This window comes from Colletotrichum jinshuiense, chromosome 1, assembly GCF_051148585.1.
Source record: "Colletotrichum jinshuiense chromosome 1, complete sequence".
NCBI lineage: Eukaryota > Fungi > Ascomycota > Sordariomycetes > Glomerellales > Glomerellaceae > Colletotrichum > Colletotrichum jinshuiense.
Genome location: NC_139302.1, coordinates 2,516,053 through 2,540,475, shown reverse-complemented (window position 1 = coordinate 2,540,475; position 24,423 = coordinate 2,516,053). Strand labels below are relative to the sequence as shown.

General features: G+C 51.9%; 6 protein-coding genes across 6 annotated transcripts; 3 read left to right on the top strand and 3 right to left on the bottom strand.

The window, feature by feature from the left end:
* Window positions 1-1,858: 1,858 nt before the first annotated feature.
* EsH8_I_000662 (dynamin-related GTPase DNM1) lies at window positions 1,859-4,486 on the bottom strand (the record flags this gene model as incomplete). The annotated part of the gene is made up of 4 exons (XM_083268075.1): window positions 1,859-2,173; window positions 2,231-3,865; window positions 3,940-4,326; window positions 4,388-4,486. The coding sequence occupies 4 exons, from the start codon at window positions 4,484-4,486 to the stop codon at window positions 1,859-1,861; spliced, it is 2,436 nt and encodes an 811-aa protein (XP_083118513.1).
* Window positions 4,487-5,851: 1,365 nt separating this feature from the next.
* Window positions 5,852-6,443, top strand: EsH8_I_000661 (uncharacterized protein; the record flags this gene model as incomplete). Its single annotated transcript, XM_083268074.1, has 4 exons — window positions 5,852-5,904; window positions 5,989-6,023; window positions 6,109-6,223; window positions 6,299-6,443. The coding sequence occupies 4 exons, from the start codon at window positions 5,852-5,854 to the stop codon at window positions 6,441-6,443; spliced, it is 348 nt and encodes a 115-aa protein (XP_083118512.1).
* Window positions 6,444-7,840: 1,397 nt separating this feature from the next.
* Window positions 7,841-9,468, top strand: EsH8_I_000660 (uncharacterized protein; the record flags this gene model as incomplete). Its single annotated transcript, XM_083268073.1, has 3 exons — window positions 7,841-7,919; window positions 7,978-9,278; window positions 9,334-9,468. 3 exons carry the CDS (start codon window positions 7,841-7,843, stop codon window positions 9,466-9,468), a joined length of 1,515 nt encoding a protein of 504 aa, XP_083118511.1.
* A 1,227-nt stretch (window positions 9,469-10,695) lies between these two features.
* Window positions 10,696-11,054, bottom strand: EsH8_I_000659 (SUMO family protein SMT3; the record flags this gene model as incomplete). The annotated part of the gene is made up of 2 exons (XM_083268072.1): window positions 10,696-10,758; window positions 10,815-11,054. The coding sequence occupies 2 exons, from the start codon at window positions 11,052-11,054 to the stop codon at window positions 10,696-10,698; spliced, it is 303 nt and encodes a 100-aa protein (XP_083118510.1).
* Window positions 11,055-13,528: 2,474 nt separating this feature from the next.
* EsH8_I_000658 (uncharacterized protein) lies at window positions 13,529-16,396 on the top strand (the record flags this gene model as incomplete). The annotated part of the gene is made up of 4 exons (XM_083268071.1): window positions 13,529-15,521; window positions 15,590-15,863; window positions 15,912-16,015; window positions 16,071-16,396. The coding sequence occupies 4 exons, from the start codon at window positions 13,529-13,531 to the stop codon at window positions 16,394-16,396; spliced, it is 2,697 nt and encodes an 898-aa protein (XP_083118509.1).
* A 1,824-nt stretch (window positions 16,397-18,220) lies between these two features.
* EsH8_I_000657 (uncharacterized protein) lies at window positions 18,221-19,316 on the bottom strand (the record flags this gene model as incomplete). Its single annotated transcript, XM_083268070.1, has 2 exons — window positions 18,221-18,474; window positions 18,542-19,316. The coding sequence occupies 2 exons, from the start codon at window positions 19,314-19,316 to the stop codon at window positions 18,221-18,223; spliced, it is 1,029 nt and encodes a 342-aa protein (XP_083118508.1).
* Window positions 19,317-24,423: the final 5,107 nt, after the last annotated feature.

Here is a 24,423-nt window from a genome sequence, read left to right as displayed (position 1 = left end):
GGTTTGGTGATGTGCGGTCAGAATGGCCAAAGCTCAGTAATACCCGGGACACATTCAGCGCCAAAAAAGGTCAGGATGTTCAAATGAAACTACCTGTCCATGGTTTTGAGGAACAGGTGATAACAACTACTCCTGGGTCATCTTCCAGCTCTTTCCAGGAACGCGATTCAAGCCAGCATTTTGATCCTCTCCAATCTGACTTTCACCGTACAAACACCCGGGGCTCCCATTCAGCAGCATTCGTCAAACCCCGTGGCAAAATTCACTATGCGAGTGATTATCCAGAGGGTGATGGTCTCTCGGGTCGTCCTTCAAGGTTGGCGGATGAGGATCGCCACTTTGTTCACAGGCAGTCTCAAGCATATAGCTCGGTTCTCACTGAATCATGGCCTGAGCGGGATGACAGATACTGCGCAGAGGGGGAAACTATGGTGTTTCGAACGCCTACTCGAGCGGAATCAGTTGGGCCTTACCCCGTTCTTGGGGGGGATCAGATGATACCACAAAATAGACGTCTAGTTCCACTGGACGGTACAACCAAGAACACTCGCTCTGCGGGTGTTTTCAATCCGGTCTCTGCAGGTCAACCACCAAATGAGTCTGACGACTTCAGTCTAACTGCAGCCTTAGAGTCACACCTTGCCGAGGACCGCGATGGGCCTGGGCAGCTGCAGGATATCAAACCATCAGTCCAGAACTCTGGCCGTCAAGCGCGGGGAGCCGCCGCACACGAACCCCGTCCAGGCGCCTATCACGGACGTCGGCAAGGTGTCGAATATGTCAATGATGCCCACCAACAACGCCTCATTCGGCAACCCCAAGAATCCTACAGAACCCAGCGCCTCAGCAACACTTACAAGGCGGCTTACATTCAGAATCCAATGGCGAGTCAACCTTTGGGCCGTATCAGTGACCGTCGAGAGGCAGCGCACCCTTATGCTGAAGAAGTGCGTACCTCGGCGGTGCAGTATGAAGAAGCATATGAAATTGTTCACGTTAGAGACGTCGAGGGAGAGTATGTCGTTCGGCGGCCAATAATGCGTCAACTCGAGCCATCTCGCGTGCTGTATGATGACGACCGTTGCATACAACTGGACCAAGCCTACGCGCCGTCCTTCGGCGCCATTCATGAATCGTCTGTCAACTCCGACCTGCGACCGGCTCCTACACGAATGCAGGAACCGTCGGCAGTGCCGCCTAGGGCAAGGAATGATTTACCGTTCTATGAAGAATATGACCCAAGGAACCCAGTTCATGTCCCAAGCCTTGGTGCCGGAAGGGATTTTGGGTATTGAGCAGCGCAGCCTTCGCGGGCGGAGGTACAAGGTGAACTGGAACTACATAGTCGCCTGGCGCTTCTCTCCTGCAAGAAGGGTTCCAACCCGACCTGGTCGTGCGTTGGCATTGTTGCTTGAGCACATCTCAAAGTGCATGTATACTACCAGTATTTGAATACAGAGGACCACGTTTAGATTCGCTTTTGTGCGTACGATTGATGCGTTTGAGACAAATGTTAAAGAGATGATTGTTGTGGCTACAAGACAAGGCATCCAGGTACACACCAGGGGCTCTGTTTTAGTATGTATAAAGTTGAGGCTCTTGTATTAAACACGTACGCGACTATGAGGTACAGCAGAGGAGCCAGAAACCCTGGATGAGAGGGGAAGGACCAATTGCGGCACCATTGATCCTAAAGACATTCCTGGGTCTTGTCCATTGAAACGCCCCAGATCTAGACCTCGCCTTGGCCGCCTGACGGATACTTTTGAGATATGAAGAGTGTTTGTGACAGAGAAGGACTAATGAAAACAAGGGGCGCCCGTTTCGCCAAGGTCTGGGTTTTCATTCCAACACGTATCTATAACACCTCACCAATGATCTTGGCCGCCTCCCTGTACGTTTGCAGCAACTTCTCGCACTTCTCTCGCTCCTTCTTGACACCGTCATCTTCGTAAAGTAATTCCTCAAAGAGTGTTTCCTTGTACAACTCGCTGACGAGTCGGTTTTGGACTACATCCTTGCAGTGGTTCACCAACAGGTGCATAACTGCCTTGGGGACTTGGTCTGCAATAGATTCGCGCACAATGTTGAAGTAAGAGGAGATGAGCGCTCGGATCAGTTCCGTCTCCATTGCTTCCCGCTCTGTCATGGCTGGCTCACCGCTAGGCGTACCCTGCAGATGAGGTTAGATTCCATTATCAAGCTGTTAGCAATGGAGGGGCAAACTTACGAACAGGGATCCATAGTCTACAGATTGCGTGGATTTGCTGAAATCTAGCTCGTTGTCGCGGATTGAAGACTGCACCGGTGTGCGCAGAGCTACCTTGTCTTCAGGTCGCCGAATGCTCTGTGAAAATGTCGGTTCGGAGCTTTGACTGACGTGACGAGCGATAGAGGAGTTCGGCGAAGGGGAGATGCCCTGACCTGCCCCGATGGGAGAGGCGCCATCTTTGCCAAAGAAGTAGGTCAAAAAAGATTCACGCGCGCCGCCAAGACCCTGTCCGTTAAATCTTGACGGAGAAGCTGACCTTGCACCGTTGAGAGCCGCGTTCAAACCCGTGGTGCCGTTTTCCCGAACACCCGGGGATAGGCTTCGCGCTCCCTTGCTTGCTTGTTTCCGAAGAGCAATAGAGTCAGCCTTTTCAGTAACAGTCGAATCTTCCTCCTCTTCAGGTGCCTCGGTGCCGTTAGTTCCCAGTTCTTTGAGCCGCCTCTTCTCCCTCTTTTCTCTTTCTTCTTGAATGAGGCGCCTTCGTTCCCTCTCTTGCTTGTTGCTGACAACATGGCTCATGGCGGCAGCAGCGCCCAAGAAATTGGGATGGTTTGTATTGATATACGCGCGTTGGATCGAAATCAAAGACTCAACGTAACCTGAGGTAGGGCCCAAGCGCTCACGCAAAAGATCCGATACAACTTCGATCAGCTTAGCCTGCAATCTGGGAAAGCGAGACAGCTCGGTCGAGCCGCACGTGTGGCATATCTTGATGAGTTCTTCGTAGACAAGCTCGACGCATCGCTGACTAGGGATTTCAAGAAGCTTGATCTGGGGCTTGACGAGAAGATCAAAGGCCATCTCTGGCACAAACAGACTTGGACGGGGGCCAGTCGAGTTGCGAATAGCTGTTCGAATGTCCAGTGCCGAAAGATTCGAAGTTGGGTCAATTGACTCGAGTGAGCTGCCGAAGACTGAGTTGAAGATGTAGTATATGCGCGCGCCACCGCACAACTCCTTTGTGGATATTTCAGTCGAAGTACCGTCGATGGAAGATATGAAGGATGTGGCAAAGCGTGTCATCTGTTGCAGAATGAGGGACCCACGGTGTTCCTTGCCGCTGAAGTGCATGTCGCCATAGCTTGCCAGTTCTTGTTGAGTCTGTCCCATAAGAGTGTTAAGACGCGCTTTGATGTCGGGCATGCGTTCGCGGATATGAGCCATGAGGGTCGTGTTCAACGTCTTGGCCAAGTAGTGAGTACCGCATCGGTTAGCGATGTTGCGGTAGGCGGGGTGGTGTTTAAAAAAGTCGGATTCGGCCTTGAGGGCTTCTTCCATGGGTTTGTTGCCCTGGATGTCTTGTTGCGAGCGGTTGACTACGCCGATGAAGCCCAATTTCAATGGATAAACACGACCAGACAAGATATCCAGCGCATTTGTGCCATGATCCATGAGATCCACCTTGGTAAGCACACCAATTGTCCTTCTTCCCAACGGATCGACATGTCGAGCGAGCTTCAGAGCCTCCGAGTTCACGATATCAACATTGGCGGGAGACACGGCGAGGATAATGCTGTTCGGTTTGGCGATGTACTCGGAGATCAGGTTGCGGGTTTGTTTCTCGATGTCTGTAGGCTGGTCGCCAATAGGAACCTAGTGTCATAGGTCAGGGACGATCAAGTGCTTGGTACTGGGTGCGGAGAACAAAAAGGATGTGTGTGACGTACCTTTGTGAGTCCAGGAAGATCGACGAGCGTTAAATTGAGCACATGCGGTGAGTAGATCTTGAGGTTGATGGATTGCCTGTTAATACCCTTATTGTTGCCCGCCACGCGCGAGGTTTCGTTCTCAATCTCACGCTTCACATCGGAGAAGTCGTTAAAGCGACGGTTTGGAATATGGTGGAATTCTGCCCATTCTGATCGTCTGGCAACGTCAGGAGACTTGTAGGGGTCTGCCAGAGGGTCGGAGGCGTCCTCGTCCTCGGGTACGTTGATCAGCTGCAAGATCAGGGGTCGTCTGGTGACGATGCCGCTTCCGCGGGGTAGGAAGTCGCGGCCGACAATGTTTTCGAGAACAGAGGATTTTCCAGCAGACTGAGAGCCGACAACGACCTGTAGAGATATCAGTGACTGGACTTCCAGGCAGCCCGTGCTCCAGGATGAGACGACGTACAATCTGGGGAAGATCGAGCGAGTCGCTGCCGATGGTGTTGAAGACAAGGTCTTGCAACTTGTTGACAGTGCCGAGAAGGTCGTCTCCCAAGGACGCCATATTGATGGGTCACGCTCGTCAGAGGTTCCCAGGTGTTTGGTTCGTGATTTTTGTTCCCGAGAGTCAAGACGAGATGCTCGGCACGCTGGTTGAAAATGCCCAACCAGGATTCGAGGAGGCGAGTAGTGGAAGCTCTCGGGATGGCGAAAAGCGATGGACAGAGCACCGCAAAGCGACGCAAAACAAGGCAGGCGAAGGGAGCAGGCGCGGCTCGTTTGGGGGGGGGGGGGGGGGGGGGGGGGGGGGGGGGGTAACTCGGATGCCTCCAAACTGGTGCAGGCAATGAAGGAAGCACGAGGACGACGCAAGACCCCTTCAGACTGGATGAATTGGGGAGGTTCGAATCGATATTTCAAAGTCGATGTTGCTGCGCGTGTCGTCCAATTTCAAGAATTCATGCGCGATCCACAAGCCGCATGCGCAGGGAAAGTTCGGGCAAGGGACGTAATGCTGCTGGTGCTTGGTGCTAAATGTGGGTATGGATACCTACCTTGGGTTACGGCAGAGGTCCACGGGGGCGCAATACTGGTACGTACGTATCTTGCACAGGGCACTTACACAGAGCACCTCCCTCTGGATACCTCACCATTGAGGCAAAGCACCTGAGTGCCATGCTGCTTAGGTCAGCTGGGTCACCAAAAGAAAACAGCGACCTTGAGTGAGTACCTAGGTGCCTTAATTACCTCAATGCCCTTTCACTCATCCAATCCATGTGCCCTCTCGGCTTCCGGATATTCCTGGCCGGCCTGCACCAACCAAGTGGTCTCAGAGGCCCAGTCTATCCGCCCCAGTGTTACCTATCTGGGAACTTTGCCCAGGTGAGCGGACCTGGATGCTCAGGCATGTCTCAACAACGAAAACGTCTCATGCAGAAGTAGCCGAGAGGAAATAATCCAATCGTCCAATGTGCAGATGCTCAATATAAGAATTGCATTGTGTCCTTAGGCTTCTGGTTAATTCTAATTATTTTGACCGAAAAACTACGCGGCATCATTCCACGCCTCTCTACCCTGCGGCGGAATACGTAACTCTGATTAGCCGAATTATTTCCAAAGTATTCGCCTCCTTATTGACTTGCTGTCTGCTTCTCTGAACAGCGGCCGTCGCAACCCAGCACGAATCATCACCCATTGCAAAGTGACTGCCAGCGGGCTGAATCACCTACGGGCAATTTATACTGAGTGTCTCAGCTATTATCAAAGTTCTGTTCCTTAAGAACCTTTACCCTCCTTGGCATATTGGAGGGGCTCGTACGACTCACTCAAACAAAGACGGCAATTCTTTCGCATCACCACAGCTGATCATCACACCCCAGCCTTGGCTAGACACCTCTCTCTCTCTCCGAATTATCACCCTGCAGATATCATGAGTCAACTTGGCGGACCCGGTGCCAGACAGGCCAACGCCAAACCGATACCGTACGTAACAACCCCATAATCCTGACCGACTGGACTTGTCAATCGACTATCCAGGCTAACCTTACCTTTCCCATGTTCCCTCAGCCCCCAGCGCGGCAGTTTCCCTCTTGACCATGATGGTGAGTCGAACGAGTCATCCCGAACAGTCAGCCACAGGCACACTTGCCTCCGGCAATTCTTCGGCCTGCTAACGCTGCGGATTAGGCGAATGCAAGTATGTTATAGCGAGCTATCTCGAATGTATCAAGAAAGTGCGCGGTGTGAACGATGCGCAATGCCGTGACCTGGCCAAATCATACTTAGCATGCCGCATGGATAGGTAAGTCGATTCAGCACATGGTGACAGTTCTTTTACATTGGGCAATACCCTTATTGATGATGCCGCAAATCGCAGAAATCTCATGGCCAAGGATGATTTCAAAAATCTAGGCTTCGACAATGGGCAAACTGTAAATGGAAACAGTAAGGACGGCCAGGGTCGGGCCCAGGGAACTGAAGGCAAGGAAAAGGACACACGGCCCGGGGAGTTGAGATGGTAGCCTTTCGGACGCCATCTTACAGTCTGGCGCCAGCATTGCCGTAGTGATGGATTTAGAGACTGAAACAGGATTTCACTTTGGATATTGCTTGCTCGCTAAACGTTTACATCTGTGTATTTTTACCAAACTTGCGGCGTCACACTTTGAAAATCCAACTATGTACAAGTAAGAAAGGCATTATTATATGGAGATATATTTACGATGATTGATACACATCAATGGGCGGCGGGCGTGTGTGATGAATTGCACATATGCCAGGAGATTGTCAATAAATAAACTGCTATGCGCAAAGCCCTGAAAGGCCAGGGATGGGACTTCATGCACCCTAACAACGGACCCATTTACAGTATCACTGCCACACGAGCCCGATTGCATGGGCAAACAAGGCAGGAAGGCAGGAAAGGTGAATAAAGCAAGGCACGCTTGAGTGTTTGGCGGGCATGAGATTTGCTTGTTTATGCACTCTCTCATATCTACGTTTTGAAACCGCACTGAGGTGTAAAATATTACTTTTCACAGAAGACGGCGTCCTCAATTCGCCGAGCTTTGGGATGGGAACCAAAGCCCCCATAAAAATGGGTTGGCGGGCCTAGCGCTACGAATTTAGTGTTGTTGATGGCCATGTCAAACTTGACCTTGACGAGAACAACACACATTGACATGCGTACGCCGTGTCTCAACCCCCTCTGTGCCTGTAACAGAAGATACCAATTCTAAGTTAAAATCATCTAAACATTGACTGGACGGGATATAGGGTATATTTCAACAACTCAACCTAGTCGGCATAGATTGACGGACGTGACGGGATTGTCCGCATCGTGGCCTCGATTTACGCTCTTTTCCAACCTTGCTACGGAGCAGTATGTACATGTTCACTTCGTAACTCGGTTTAGGAATTTGGTCTACTACTTAAGTACTTACACGGGTACCTTAGGTAACTATGTTGACCGGAGCTGGGTAAGGTACCTCATAGGCGAAGGCTGCTAATGTGGGGCTTTCAGGGGCTGCTCATAAATCTAGGCCCTGGGCCTTGGGGGACGTGACGTTGGATAAGTACCGGATGTGTCCCCGGACGACGGCACCAGGGCCCCGATAATTGGGAAGACAACTTAAGCCTTGGGGATGTTCGGCACCCACAAAATCTGGAGTCACCGTTGCCCCGACAACCAACCAGCGCCGACCACATGGCCCAGCTATAACTTCAACATCTTCAATCGACCTCCCCAAACGAGGGCGATTCGCATATTCCCTGAACATAGTCATAGCCAGCATCCATACATTAATAGCAAGCACCGCATTTCATCGTATGAATTCTACACCTTCTAGTTCACATCAACAACCGATACAACTCACGCACTGCTGGGCATCCATCGTACTCGCTGCAAACCGAATCCATCATGCATCGCAGAAGGAGCACCGAGAGGTCAAGAAAAGTGACCCCTCCGTCACCAAGTTACATGAATAATGATCAATTTGGTAAGAGACGAATTTAGAAGAGTGCCGTTTTCCATTACATTGCTAAGTCGCACTCTAGCCGCCTACTTGGCCAACCTCAGAACGAACCGAGTCGCGCGTCCCGGCGGTGCTAGACCCCAGCCTCCTGCATCCAGTACGAGATCTAAACGGCCTTCCTATGAACACAGCGTCTCTGAACCTCTGCCTCGCCCCGAAAGCCCTGTATTGTCCAGCCCGAGTTCTGCCGATGTGCCCTTGCGACCAAATCCACTTTCTGCGAACGCCAGCTTCTCCTCCCGCTACTCCATGTCTAATATCTCGGGGCGCGACTACTACCCTCAACGCTCTACAACACCTTTGAAGCCTTCGGAGGTTGTACCCACAGCAACCTATATAGAACGAGGACAGCGATGGATGGAAAAAGAAGAGGCTGTGTCACTTCGCCAAGCCATGGACGACATGCGCATCAGGGATGATGTTCTTAGCGGCAAGGATTGCGGTGCTAGTTCACTGGATGATGTCGCCAGCTTACAGGATGAAGAAACTCGGATACATAGTGCTGCTCTGGACGAAGCATCAGAGCTTGTCTGGCAACACCAAAATGGAGTCCGTCCTCCAGACCCAAACGCCCCTTACCGATACAAGCCCCATCTCAGAAGGGATAGCTATGCCCACGCTCGTACGGCAAGTGTGGGTAGGTATGGCAACGAAGTTGTCCCCTCCGGCCTGGCCAGGGATACTTCAAGGTCGGTGTCTGGTAGTTCTACCGACAGCGACGGGTATTCTCGTCGAAGCCGGCCATCTCTAGCACTGTCGCGTGACAGCTTTGGAAGAGAGGGCCGAAGCCCCGAGCGACCTTCCTTAGACTCGGGGGTATCAGATCCATCTGGTGCCGGCCGTTCCACCCCTGGGCATGCGTTTTCAGGTCGCCGTCGTAGCAGCATGAAACGAAACATTAGTGGCGAAGTTGAGAGGCCATTTTCAGGTGATCAGATATGGGAAGAACCCGAAGGCGCCATTCGACAAAAGAATTCCAAGCCGGAATCAGACACGACTCCAGACTTGCCCCTGGTGGACAAGCCAAAAAATCCCCAGGGTCAAGTTCGCTTTGCAGCAGGACCACCAGCGGATCGTGTAGCACCATGGAAGCCCAGGTGCAATGTTGATATACACCGAAACCCGCCGTCACAGTCGCGCAACCCGCAATACACGACCAACACTTCATTTGTGAAGCCTATGGTGGATGATACGGTGCCCAAGAAGAACGGCGTCGAAATTCGCGGCGACGATATTCGCGGGGCTACAAGTATGAAGCTGAAGGATCGTAGCGCGAAACTGCCTACACCCACAGCCGTCAGTGATCGGCCTGGACGGCCGATTGTAAGCTTCGACTCGAACTGGAAGGCTCCGGACGAGAGAACTGATGCTAGGCCAGGATCGGCTTTCAGCAACAACACATCGAGAGCCGCGAGCCAAAAGAATCAACCGGTGGAGGTTCCTTCTATCGTGGTGGCGCCGGAAGATTCCCCATCGGACAAAGCACGCGGGATCCCGGCAGTGCCGTCCATAAGTATTGAAGTGGCCGACGAATCGCCTCGAAACACTCCAGGTGTACCGATCATAGTCACCCCTGATGACAATACTGCAAACCCCCTACCGCGGCCACTTCCTGACCCTAAGACAGCATCTTCCAGAACACGGCCATTCCAGCGCCCCCAACGTCATTGGTCGCCTGCCCCTGGGGCGGGCAATCGGTCTACGACACTGTGCCACGAATGTGGATTCCCTATCGAAGGCAGATTTGTCTCTTTGGCTGGGTTATCAGAACGCTTTCATCCCCAGTGCTTCAGTTGTTTTGCTTGTGGCACTGGCCTCGAGGCTTTGGAGATTAGCCCCGAACCAGAAGTTCATCGCAGAGACCGCCTAGACAGAATCAGACGCAGAGCAAATGGCGAGATACTAGACGAGACACCGGGAATGACCGTGGCTGACGACGGCGATGAGCGACTTCGCTTCTTCTGTCACCTCGATTGGCACGAGCTATACGCGCCCAGATGCAAGCATTGCAAAACACCTATTCTTGGCGAGCATGTCGTCGCACTTGGCGAGCATTGGCACTATGGTCATTTCTTCTGCGCTGAGTGTGGCGACCCATTCGAGAAGGGCATGACACACATTGAGAAGGACGGTTACGCGTGGTGCATCAATTGTCAGACGAAGCGGACGGAAAGAAGGGCACCTAAATGTAAAAAGTGCAAGACTGCTGTAATTGGACAATACATCCGGGCACTAGGAGGTGAGTGGCACGATGAGTGCTTCCGCTGCGCTGTCTGCCAGGGGGGCTTTGATGATGGCCAGATCTTCCCAAGGGAAGTTGGGGACAAGATGCTGGTTCTTTGCACCCAATGCCGCATGATGGAGCTCAAGGCGTAATGATAATGAGTTAATCGCGCGGCCATCATCATGGATAACGGGAGTCGATAGTCATGGGACAATGGTAGCAGGAGGCGTTGTTGATTTGAGATGATTTGATTTGGTTTCGGTAGGGTTCCTTTGGGGGAGGGGAGGATGTTTTGAAGACACGAGGCGTTTCTTCGTTAGGACTCGAGAGGACAAGGAAATAAAACATGCGGTGAACGTCATAATCATCATTGACTGTCTTCATATGGCCTTGCTATGTGAAGCCTTCCATCCATGTACGCCATTCGCGATGGCCGGAGCCTTCGCAAGAAGCAAGAAATCCATCGCTCCCTTGACCACTCGCACCATGTAATGTTCATTCGTCGTCTTCCGCCAGCTAGAGGGAACCGCCAACCTGCTCCTGGTGTACCTCGAGGGTGTCTCCATCTGCCATCTCGAGCTATTCACCATCCACGTTAGCATCGCGCGCGACATGAGAGGACGATTTAAGCATACCGTGTCTGGGGTGTCGGTGGGTTGCACACGCTGACCCTCAAAGAGGAACCGGACAGAGTTGATAGCTTTTCCTTGTCTCTCGCAGAAGGCTGTCATGAGCTTGTCGAGCTTGGTGGACCGCTTGATCTTGAAAAAGACCTCGTTATTATTGTCGGTGACCTTGATGTTCAGGTGCTCAACAGCGGGAGGAGCAGCGTCCTGTCCCGTCGAGGGACTTCCGTTTTCGTGATCACCAGACATGGTGTGGCTATCGCGGGCGACACAAAACGTTAGCAAAGCAAGCCGTACAACTTTGGAGGGCAGAAGGCTGGGAGGGAAGGCGCGCTTCATGTAACGCACCTTGGCGGTAGACGTAAGTCTGGTTCAGCTGAAGAGGTGATAGCTTCTTTATTGGAATGCGCAGGAGATGGAGGTTTTGTAGCGCGAGAAAAACATGCGATACCACAAGCAGAAGAGTTGTAAAGTTAACGAAGAGGTTAGCGGGTTGACGAGATGTAATTACTTCGCAAATGGGCTTGGAGGACGAGAAAGGCAACCGAAATATGTGGGGACTGGAAGGCGCATCTGAGTCCAAACTCCAAAGAAAGTGAAGGTGGGACGAAAGGCAGGCGATTGGTTACCCGCAGGGCATGGTTTTGAGAGGCTGAACTTGGGCCTTTCCTCAGCGTTGGAAATGCCGTCTGCCTGTCTACCTACCTTCTGGGTGTGGCTATGGCCCAGCCACCGTAGGCTAAGGTAGTTAGTTACACACCCAAAGCAGGCAGGAGCTGCCTGCTCAGGTACAATGGAAGGTAGGATATTGACGTAACCGTCGTCTCCAGGCTGAGTCTTGATGAGGTAAGAGCCAACGATGAACTCCCAAGCTGGAAAGAACCACTGCCGATGGAGAATCAAAATCTCGTTCCTCGCAGTATATTTGCATGCATGGCAGAATTTGCTGGATCATACCCTTATTCATATACGTTTTCCCCCCAGCATTTCCCCCCTCCTTTCAAACCTTGTAGCTCCAGGTCCTTGGCAAGTACTGATTCTTTCACTCTTTCTGACTTGTCCATCGTTGGGAGAGCCACCATCTCAAGAGTCAATCGGTCGGGGCATCGATTTCGGAGAAAGCATAGCCGCATCTTTGCATCATGGTTGGAATCCATTTCTCTAGAATTTCATGAATAGTTTGCTGACGGACAAGATATTGAAGGGTCTTAATGGGGATTTGAAGACCAACCCCCCCTGCCATCCGCGTGCCGTGAGTTGTCTCGCCGCCCAGCCCACGTGCCTGGTGGACGAAAAATCACACCAACTGACATTTCAACACCTTCCAGTGCGCCATTCAGGGTGAGTCCATGTCGTCTCGAAGGCATCTCTACAGTCAGCTAGGTGTCAATTGACTGATAATATTTAATGCGTTGCAGATTGCTTGACGAAGAACGGATACAACGAGAACAAATGCCAACTGGCCATCACGGCCCTCTACGAGTGCTGCGAAGCTTTCTACCGTTTAAAAGGCAACGATGCAACATCTGCAAGTTGTCCCAAGCGGGACCTTCTGGAATTGAAGCTGAAAAGACTCAGGGAAGAGTCGCCGCAGCAATCGCAGTCAAGCAGATAAATGGTTTTGGTTTGGGCAAAGAAAATGTACCACTCTTCCATCTGTATACGTCAACCCGAGTAGAGAAATCCGGCAACATTCTAGAAAGAGGGCAAATCATTCTAGGCATTCATTGAGCGCGCTAGAGACCCCTTAGGATCTGAACAAGCATTGAGTGTCCTGTTCCGAGACTCTAATATGAAAGCCTTGACATTAAAGAGAGAAGAAGAGAAAAGGTAAAGAAAAATTCGGCGATGGATCTTGATAAAGGAAGCAGAAGACCCATACAGTGCCCTATATTTCTCAAGCACGATCAATGCCGACTGCAGAAAGCGCGTGAATTGCACAGTGTTCAAAAAACAAATAGGTTTTGCATTATGTGGGCGCCCCTTCGTCCACCTTCCTTCGGCTCCTTCCAACTGTTTGGTCAGAAACCACAGCAGTGACATGGCGCCTAAAAGCCGCTTACCCTTTCCCTTAGTGTGCCGACAAACGCGACTGCCTCGCGCACAGACCAGGATATCCATCCACCTCTCACTTCGCGCCACGGCCTGTTGCTCCCGTGGCCTGGAAGCCTCATCGAGCTCCGACTGTTGTTTTTTATCCCTTCTTCGGCAATTGGAAGTCTGATTCCTTTCAGCTACGCAAATTCCGCCTAATCACGCGCCTCACGAGCGCTTAATCTTAGGAGCTATTTCGACAAAACCGAAGACACCCATAAATTGCTTGTTTGCCAGGGCGTCGCCTATTGTCTGATGGGCTCGGGGGTTTGCAGATTTCCAAATTTTCTACGTTGCAGACGATCCAAGAAAATCTCCTGGCTGTTGACCCCATGGCATGATCCGTACGTTGCCTGTAACACATCGGCACTGGAACTCATATGAGGTTCGTGGTATCATCACCATTTCTTTGATCGTTCTGAAAGCTTCAACTGTAGCTAATTTTTGTCTAGACAGAATTACAGCGGGACCACTCCGTACCTACCCTGGTCCAATGCGCAACCTTGCCGACGAAGAACAAGCAACTATAGTCAATTGACTTCAAGAACTGAATCCGTTTCTTCTGCCTCCATTCTGGAACAATTTTTTTAGCAACCAAGTTCCTGTGTTACGACGTACAGCAACCGAACATGGATGTGCAGATTGGGCTCGAAGTCGAGGTATTCGCAAATGCCCTCGATGACTGCCTTTCGCCCCATGGCACAACTCAAGACAAGCGCGCAAGGATATTGGGGCTAGTGAATGCATACCACGATTATGCGGACGAAAGGTTGGCGCAATTGCGCAATGAAATCCGACAAGGCTCGATCGGCGACACTGAGATGGACCTCGATGAAGAAGAAGAAGCCGAATCTGCGGCGACATCAGAAGAGATTTACGCATGGGAACAAGAGAGGCAAACATGGGATCTCATCCGTCGCCTAATACCGTTAAGATACTCTCCACAAACCTCGACAGACAAGCAGACTACGAGCGCCCTATCGGCGAGCCACAATAGCGACGATCTCTGGAGTACGTTTCTTGCGAACGATCAGTTGGTCTTGGAGAGAAAGACTGTTCTTGAATGGCTGCAACAAGGTGCAAGAGCCGGCCCCGACATCGACGTCTTAGTTCAAGAGCTGCAGCAGAACGCAGACAGAGGAGACATTATCGCTCATGGCTGGATACATACGAGATCCGCTATCAAGTTGCAGAAAAGCGTCATAGGTTCCGCGCGCCCGCTTGACATTCAGTTTCCTGAAGTCGCACGTTCTCTTGTCAATTCAGACAAAGCACCACTCGTGGCTGAGCTGGACCCAGACTCCGTAACTAGGCAAGGTCGGAAGCTCGAGCCGCAAGACGAATTCTTTGAGCGGGCTATTTGGGTCGGATGCTTCCAGCTGCTCCGGAGGGGTAGCAGTATAGAGGCTATTAGAGAGTGGTGCTTGGAAAGGACGGAGGTCTGGAGGGCCATTTCAATGTCCGCATTACCCCTTGCCACCGAGTATGGTGAATCGAGGCTTGCGGATGATCCATCTGCTCTCGCTCTCTGGAGACGTATGTGTTTTGCCCTTGCTCGCCAAGGTGGCTCCGACGACATTGAGAGAGCCGTATACGGCGTGCTATCAGGAGACATACCTAGCGTGCAGAAGGTTTGCACAACCTGGGACGACGTTATGTTCATGCATTACAACGCTCTTGTCCGCACCCAACTCGATACATTCGTCCTCAGTCGATGCCCCCCTGAGGTATCAGCCTCCCTTCGGTCATCGTTTGCTACTTTCGACGCTGTTCAATTCCACGGAGATGCTACCACGCTAGAGCGGCGCTTGATTCATTCGCTCGAAACTAACCCTCATACGAAAAAGGAGGCGTTAGAGCCCGTCAAAGCACTCCAAGCTGCCATCATCTCCAAGGACCTGGAGCGGCACTTTTACGAGCAGGGCGTAGCCATTACCCAAAAGGCCAACTCGAAGGAGTCTTCCACCCTCATGCCCGATGATATCTGCCGCGATGTCAAGGTTGTACCGGAGAAATTCGCTGATATCGAGAGTCCGGATCGCCTGAGACTTGCTGTCCATGCTCTGATCATCTTTTCTACCCTGGATCAACTAGGAGTTCCATCGTCGAGTTTAGCAACGATGAGCACAGAATACGATCGTCGCCAACTACAAGAAAACACGATCACACTTTACATCAGCCTGCTGCGTCTGACAGGCTTGGAAGAATTGATACCTCTTTACTGCTCTAGGATTTTTGGCTCAAGAGCGTTCCAAGTCTTGAGCACCAATCTACTACCAATCACAGACAATGAGGCTCGTCTAGTTCAGCTCAGTCTCATTCGTAAAGCAGGAATGGATGTACTGGAGTTTGTCAAGTTGCAACCGCAGTTTTTGTTCCAGAGTCTAGATGACGTTGCTGCGGATATCCATCTAGGCCGTGAACAGTTCCAGATTATGGATGCTGGACTGGCGTCTTTGAAGTATGGACGGTCCATCAAGACAGACTTCTTTGGAGAAGATCCTGAATCTATCGACCCCGTCGATGAGCGCTTGATTCGGTCGGTGGAATGGCTGCTGCTTGTTGACGAAGCCTGGCCTGACGTATTCGTCGTGGGCGTGGCACTTTACAAATACTTCCTCAGTATGTCATCCTCAGTATGATTCTTGCCTGTTACCCATCTGTACTAACCTAGGCTTTAACTCGAGCAGAACACATGCATTTGAACGCTGCCAGAAGTTTTGCAAATCGAGTACCATTTAGCGTTATTATGCGTCAAAGAGCCAACCCTGACCAGGACGAAAATGATCTCCTGTATTCCGAGGATGCAGAATTCTGGGCTTGTCAGATCGAGCCTGCAGGTACGACAAACATTTCGCCCAGTCAACTCGCCTCGGAAGCGCGAGTTTTGCACGACCTCGAGTGCCTCGTCAGAGCTTTAGATACAATGGAAACAATTGCTTCGTTAGCAGAACTTTCAAGAGAGTACGTTGTTCTAACAGTCCACCGTACGCCGCCGCTGACTATTTCCAGGGACCCGTCTGCCAAGAGGGATTTCTGGGCTAAGGTTGGCAATGAGGTGAAGTCTGCCAAAGAGCATGTTCGACCGCTACTCAAAAATTGGCTGTTAGGTCAAGGTACGCTGCTCTCATGTTTGATTCCTCGAGCAATGCTAACATCTTGTTTTGATAGATGATGTAGAGTTGGAAGTGCTGAGGGATATGTATTTGCCCGAGACACTTCTCGCCTACGTCAGTACTCTCCACTTTGCCGGCACCACCTTGACCAGAGACAACTTTTTGGAATGCATGGAGTTGGCGGCCACCATTGCCGAGAAGGAATCCGATGTTGCGGCATGCTTCGTCAAGGCCAACCGGATGAAAGAGCTGGTGGAGGCATTTGCCGCCTGCAGTAAGGCTCTGGCCATTGCCTCGGGCGAGAAAAAGGCTGCTGGTTCGAGCAACAAGAAGCTGCGAGAGATGGGATGGTCCCGGGATCTCTGGTCCGTTAAACACTGAACGAAGGGGTTTGCCGGCGGGCAAGTAGTTGTTGATGTTGGAAAGAGGTGACACCTCCATCAGGCGTTACGTCTATACAAGAAAAAAGCTGGCCGCTCACGAGCAAGGCAGGCATTTGGTTGGGGAGTCTAGGTCTGGAACAGAGCATGTGGTATACCAACCCTAATGTATGAATACATCAACGCAGTTTTTTCCTGGTAGTGGAACCGTCCGCATCCAGCACCTCAATTGAGATGGTTAGATGTTCGAATTAATTACACGTTCCTCGTCGTACAGGTACGTACCTGGCAATGTAATACATCCAGCCTGTTTATCTTATCTTATCTCACCCCCGCAAGCACCGGGCGTTATAGCACAGACCCACCATCCTGACACTGACGTCGCTATGGTGGACCATCAGCCTTGCCATCCATCATCGTCGAGGAAATTCCAAACGTGCCAATATAGGTCAAGAGCGTTTGGTCGCGGTATTTGCATCAACGCCATGCATGCTCCTCCTCCACCTGTCCTTCCACCCAAACCGGGCAGCCACGAAACCAGCCGCATCGGTACACCGATCACATCAAACTCGCCCCGGCCCGGCGCCGGCGCTGGCCCCGATGCAGATGGTACTAGCGGATGCCGAGCAAACCCAACTCATCAGTCCGCCGGGCTCGAATTCGCCCGACCTGAGCCAGTTCCTGATCCGGGCGACCAGTGGCTTCCGAAGTTGTTGCAGGATAAATCGTAAGCATTGCAGGCCCGTAGCTGCATTTCCCCTTCCTCTTCTATGTTGCGGTTCCCCCTCACTGATTCTGGTTGCAGGAAGCAAGATCTTGCCGATATCGTAACAGACTCGGAACTTCTCAACGCTCTCACCCATGCCACGAGCACAATCCATCCGTCTCTCTCTGCATCCCACCAAGCCCTCCACGCGGCCTTGACCGAAAACCTCGAGCTCGCGTCGCGGCTAGTCGAGCTCGAGTCTCGGTTAGCTCATCAGCGTTCCACGACACAGGCACAACTCCTCTCGACGCACTCTCTAGAGCGTCAATGGCGGCAGAAACAATCGGACATGGACCACGCGCTCGCTCCCTTCTCCCCCGCGTCCATGTATCAGCGCTTGGTACAGGGTGTGCATGAACAGGCTTCGGTGTGCCACGTCCTGGAAGAAAGCTTCATTGAAGGGGAGGGTGACGGTGCGAATGCGTCAGAGAGGGAGACATTGGATTGGATCAGGAGGTACAGAGATGCCAAGGTTCTTTACTACCTGCGGCAAGAGAGAAAGGAGCGGTGGGACGAAGGTCGTGTTGGCGGTTGGAGATGAAAGTGGCGACCAACGCCCATGTATTTGGACGTTCGGGGAATTGCTACAACACTTGAGATGATCTTGGGCGATTTCCTGGGTTCAGTTACCAAATGATGCCGCATGGTGCAGGGTGGGGCTAGCAGGAGCTCAAGCAGTTCAATGAATATTAGATGGAGTTTGGAGGGAAAAGGCCAAGCCATTCACGAACTTGCCTCATGCCAATTTATTTCGAAACGTATGTCCGCGTTATAATCGGAGCATAAGCCACCATGCTGAGTCTGCAGCAGGGCGAACTAACCCATTCTACACTTGTCATGCCCAAAATTCACGCTGTGTTATGCATAGGCTCGTCCGAAATTGCCTACAACCTTGCGGGATGCCGTGCCACGACACCGTCCACTATTCGCAAACCCTGATAGATTGTAAAATGAGATCCGAAGCTGCCTCTGAGTAATTAAATGTCTCGTCATCTTACCCTGAGGCATGTGAGACAGACTTGGCAACTAGCCTCTGCCCCCCCAGAGCAATAATGATATTCAAACAAGACTGAATGGGCTTCGCTTCATCTCAGGGCTGCGGGGGCTCATGGGTAGTGCAAACAGATCTTCTTCCTGGAGTTGCTCTTGATGCTCCAGAGGAAAGCCGCTGTCCCCGAGTACGGCATCCAAAGAGGATGTACCCCCAGTAATCGGAAGTTTAGAAGTGTGCTGGGCGAAGTTGGGGAAAGAAGAAACCGCCACATCACTGACAGTGGGCGAGAACGAGACGGGACGGAGGTGTGCATCCTTGTCTGAGAGCAACATACAGTTAGTTCAGGTTAGGGGTGGGAGGTCAACAGCCCCCTAAGGGCGTCTTACCGGCCGAACCAGCAACTAAGTCCGCGGCGGATGTAGCCAGTTTCAGTCCCTTGAGCTTTTCTCCGAGCCTACCGCCAACAAGAGACTTGGGAGAGATTGGGCTTGGTAAAACTTGGGACGCGGTTGCTGTTACGTTTCCGCTTATATCGTTCTTGGGGGTGACACCGAAGTAGTCGGTTATCCATTGCCGCTCCTGACGCGCTATTTCCAGGCCAACACTTTCCGTGTTGGTCTTCGACTCAGCATCGATCTCGTCTTGCAGTTCAGAGAGCCTCTTTTTGGCCCATATGGTATGTAGAATGCCCCTCGTGCCTAGGTCTGAACTACCAGCACCCAATCCAGGCGGAAATATGGCCGGTAGCGGCTTGATGGTAAGAGCGGCGCCGTCGGGGTGAGTAATGGTGACGATGGGCGGAACGATGGCACCAGGGGGGAGCAAAAAGTACACACGCTTGCTCGTCCCCGTAACCTTATCGCTAGCAGGGAGGTGGTTTGTCTTTCCGTCCCATGACACCGTCCAGGACTTAGACGTTGGCGGCAAGGTTTCGCTGGATAGCGACGTACCGGCTGGCAACGCCGAGGGATCCCATTCGACCATAAGGATTTTGGTGCCTTCGTTGCCCTTACCTGCTTCAAACTCGAAGCGGGCTAGGGCTAACAGAGCAATGTTGGCTGTAGGGTCAGAGCTAGCATCTATGAGCCGAGGAGGGAGGTCTGGCCCAGCCGCCGATGTTTGTGATGGCGACGAGGGCCGAAGATCATCCGGCTCATCCATGTCTTTGTTTCTGGTTGTGTCCGGTAGGGTCCGGTACCTGCTCCGAGGTGAAGTATGTCGGACGGATGGCGTAGCGGTGTGGGCGGGGCCGAACAGATGCGGCCTATCAAGGAACCGAGACACAGTTGAGTCTACTCATGCATGGTTCAGTTCGACATCGGCTCCGACCAAGCCCGGAAGGAAGTGTGAAAGTGAGATTGGACACGATATCGTGTAGCCGGTAGTCAGTATGGTAGGAACAAGACTGCAGTAGCCGCTACCTGCAGCGAGGTGTCCGGCACAGGGTAAGGTATGGTGGTGAAACGTAGATGCTGGGAGAAGATTGAGGTCAGTTGGGGATGAGTGCAACAGCAGAAGCGGCACAAAGTGGGAGCCAGTTGAAGTCAAAGGAGGACGCAGACGTCGCCGGAAGTGGGATGCGGAGTCGGAGATAGACGCGGGATGCGATTGTGGCTGAGGTAGAAAGGTTAGGCAATCGGAATCTGCAAGACGGTGTGTTTGTAATGCAGAAAGAATGAAGTTGTGGGCCGTCCTACCCAGAGGGCCTACTTTACAATAGAAGTGGTGTCGAAGACGGTCATCATGGATCTTTACCAACCAAGACCCGGCCAGTAAAGCAATCCGACCAAGCGAGCAAAAGGCGGACGGACGTACCGGGGTTGTCGAACGGCTAGGTCAAATAACTTCAGCCAACCATGTTGATTACGCCCTGGGTCAGCATGGAAAGCTTGGCTGCCAAGCCTGTGGCTATGTCGGGTATTGCGTTCACCCAAGTTATCAGTACCTCAAGATAAAATAAATAAATATTAGGCTACACACCAGATATCCTGCAAGTTGTCGCATGCGCGGGCTGTATCGTGCATTCAACCCGGATTCTGTGTTCGCCATCTGATTACCTCTTGGGTGAAGATGGCGGTCGGTGAAGGCGGCCAAAGTTAGCCGTCTAGCAAATTGCCACTCGGCTTAGACTGGACGTCGAAGAATATGCATCAATAGCCTTGGGGGACACATTGGTAGGGTGGGGGGCGTGGATAAACCCGTCGGGTAAAGTATTACGTTGTTCTCGTCTGGTAAACGCGCAAGGTACATTTCACATATGAAGCGCAACGCCTGATATGACAATGCGAATGTCACAAGTATGGGATATTGGATAGCTCTTGGCTGTGACATTGGCTGCGTAGTGGTTGACGAGACGCATTTCGACTTCGGTCCATAGAGTAGTAACAAGAGGACGCAATCGGGGTAAGCTGTCCATCACGAGGAATGGTTTACGGGTACTAGTAGTTGATATTGAAAATGGCAAAACGGTGCAATACTCCCATTTCTTCCTACGTTGATGATTAGCGGAGGAAACGCGGAGTAATATGGAGTTGTGCTGGAGAATCAAACTTTACACAAGATGAATTCCACAAATTACTGGGGGGTTCTCGGCCGACATTGACGTACACAACTGGAGCAAGCCAGGCTACGTACCTACTGTGCCTGCGGGCAGGGCAAGCACATGAGGTACTCAAATGCCTGGCCTTTTGTCCTACTAATTGCAGAAACGATACTGGTGGTGTCAGCGGCGAGCGGTCACAGAATGTCGGTCAGTGGAGGTGAATCTGGCGCAACCTGGTACGGATTGCAACAGCATTGATGTTCAGACGGAGGAAAGGCTATAGGTTTCAAGTATTGTGACAATATCATAATGAGGAGGAGACGCCAGATGGTAAGAAGCAACCCCGGTTACGTTACGGTGCTCGATGCGGTATGGTGAGACGGTCGTTTGGCTGGATTAGATTGAATAGATGGTAAACCGGTCAAGAGGCGTACCTGCCCTTTCCAGCAAACAGAAGCGCTAGCGGCATGCATCCGAGGAAAAGTGAGGTGAGGGAAGGGAAGTAATTACGCTCTCTGTACTCCGTGCCAGTATTAAGTGCTGAATAGCTGATTACCCGTTGTCAGTATGTGAAGTGGAGGTGAATCGGAGTGCTTCACTAACAGCAAACACCTAACAACCCGAACACAACCTGTGTGGGTGGGAAAGACACCGGAGAGAGGGGGGAGAAAGGCCGCGGTAGGCCCGAGGGGCGCTCGTTTAGAGACTTCCAGATTTCCAGACGGTACTCCGTACAACCCAAGGGTGCGCACCCAATGAGATGGTGGCGAGTACTTTGAGATGAAAGGGAAGCGCAGGTAAGCAAGGTACCTGCCTTCTCTACCTACCCCGGTATCCACCGTCCCCAGCCCGAGCGCCTTCGTTCCCCGCTAACTCCCACGCAGCTTGTTCATCCAAGACGGCGCTAGACTACTTGTGATGGTTTCATCGCTTCAACTTCGGCCACTTCGGTCGAATCTACCACGTTCCAGTCCCATCTCGCTCTAAAATGCCTTCTAAACTTCTGATTGTGTACCTTAAAAGTTGCGGATGATAAGGTATCGCCGTACAATTGTCCGTTCATCGTATCGTACGCAAGGATACTGACAGAATATCCCACTCTGCTTCATGGGTCGCACAACTGCGTGGGAATATCTCCATCATGCTGAGAGTCATGTGCCACCCAGACTTTTGCGATACCTACGCGGGCTGCATAGACTTACCCAAATAGCATAACTTGACGGCAACCCCCTCCCCCCAGGGAGACAATGAGATGTGCTGCAACGCTGAACTGCCCTACGCAGCACGCTACGACTGGCTAGCCCGGCGGTACGTACTTACCTTGACCCTGGAATCACCCCGCAATTCAAGGCCGCCCACACATGGCTTAAAAGCCCAGATCGGTGGCGCCGGCCACGTCCGTTTGCTACTGTGCTCAGGGCGGCGAAAAAGAGAGAAGGTAAGATGAAAGAAAGGAAGGAAGGAAGGAAGGAAGGAAGGAAAGAGGGGGAATCAAACAAATCGAATCGAATCGAAACGAAACAAAAAAAGGAAGTATTGGATAGGGGGAGCTTCGATGTAAATACTGACTTTGGCCAAGATACCGAGCACACTCATCGTGGCATTTAGACACCTATGATAAGCCTATATTTACTCAACTTACAAAGATGCTGTTTCCGCCTTGCACTGATAAGCCCTTGATAACATAGCCACGTCTTGTCGACCTTGTTTCTGTTTGTGTCGGGCGTAATCCAGAATTAGATTGGGTTTCAAGTCTAAGTAAACGAAAAGCAAACGCATGGTAGACTGAAAACAGCGCCGTCGAGAAGCTCCATCGGCCATCCTTTGAGGGCAAAATCACGTAGGAACGCAACTGGCACTTCTGGCAGGGTGAAGTCAATTGGGGCAAGGCGAGGGCGAGGCGAGGTACAGTGCTCACCAGAAAGTTTGAAAACACCGCTTGAGTGGCGCGGCAATTGAGTGGTGTTTCCAGACTTTCTGGTGGTCACTGTAAGGTGAGGTATGCGCTGTAACTAGACCAAAATATTTTTCCCGTCCCAAGTGTTTCGTTGGCTTCTAAGTGACTTCCTATTGTCGGTGCTCATTGGTCTTCCGCAACTGAGCCGAGCCGAAGCCAGCGTGACTGGTAGTAGCCATTTGCTTGTCCATGCTCCCCTGATCTATCCTTCCTTTCTTTTGCGCCCGCCAACCCTTCTCTAAGTGGTACTTCCCAACACCAAATACGGAACATTGACGGCGACAGGTAGGTACGGCTGCCGACACTTGCTCACCCACCTGTCTTTGCACTTGCAGTTCTCGCGAGTCTTGAAATTAGACCTTGTATGCTGAGGCAGGTGAAAGGCGACGCATGTCGGCATCGAAATCGTCGATTGCACAGGAATGACCATTGATACCAGACAACATAAAGTGTTCAGGTGGGGGGGGGGGGGGGGGGTCGAGAGGAAGGGACTCAAAGACAAGCAAGCCATGGCCTGCCTGCAAACAGCCCTGGACTTCAGTTTGACTCTGGTGCATACCACTGATCGGTAGCAAAAGTGATAGACGAAGCCTTCATGCCTAAAATCAAACTTCATTTAAAAAGCCACCAAATATCTCGGGCAGTGATAAGTTCGTGACAATGGTGGCAGTGGTGGTTGAAGTTGCATTTGCAGTTGCGACAATTGTCCACCGTGACTGGACTGCGACTTGGCTGGATTGTGGGGTGGGTAAGCTCCGTCCGGTCACTTTTACGGTGCTTTCCTCGGCCGCTCTTTCTTCGCTCCCGCCATCTATGTTCCTCGCACCGTGCTTTGTTCCCAAAACACAGTACTCCACTGACATCCGCCCACCTAGACAGCCCCCAAAAGTACCTGACAGGTCGTTGTTAGGCTGCTTGAGCTGTGTACCTAGGCGTGCCTTGAGCAATCGGCCTCAAACAAAGCCATCTTATGCGCTAACGACACAGTGCCAATGACTACATCTGGATGAACCCCCCGGACAAGTAAATGCCCTTCTTCACTTGGACCTCTCCACTAATTCGCCGCACATACCGCCGGGCCATCCAGAATCAGCGAACGGCCGATCCCTCTTTCTTTCTCCCGTCCATCTTACCTGTGTCTCTCAGACCATCGCTCACCTCACAAAGGTTGGTATTCCGCGCCCAACGTCACAGCCATTCCGTCTCTACCGTATCTTTTCCACCCTTTCCCGGCTTCCTGCCGATTCTTCTCCCTCACCTCACCCGACCCTGCACACCCCTGTACCTTCACTAAAGGTTCCTCCCACCTGCTCCCCACCCACCACTGAAGGAGCCTAACCCCGACTACACTACCTCCCACTCGCACTGGACCGACTGGCCTGGGCTCGACTCCATTGATCTCTCTCCCATTCATTCTCTCCTTCTCGACTCCTCTTACATCCCAACCAACCTCAAGCATACGACAGCCAAAACATTATCCTGGCCCCCCAAACGCCATCGTGGTTCGCCCCAATCTCCCTCACTCGACGTCTCCATCGCATACACTCGTTGATCGATTATTCTCCCACTTCGCCCACTTCACTGACGATCCGTTGCGTCTCGACTCATTTCGCCGACATCCGATATTGACAGCCAAACCCATCGTTCCTACGTATCACCCCCAAACCTCTGCCCATCGACGCTCGGCCAGGTCTGCGTGGGAGAAACATCCCCTACGGCCCCGCTGTTCACGCCTCGAATATTGTCGATAGCCTCGAAATGTCTAGCCA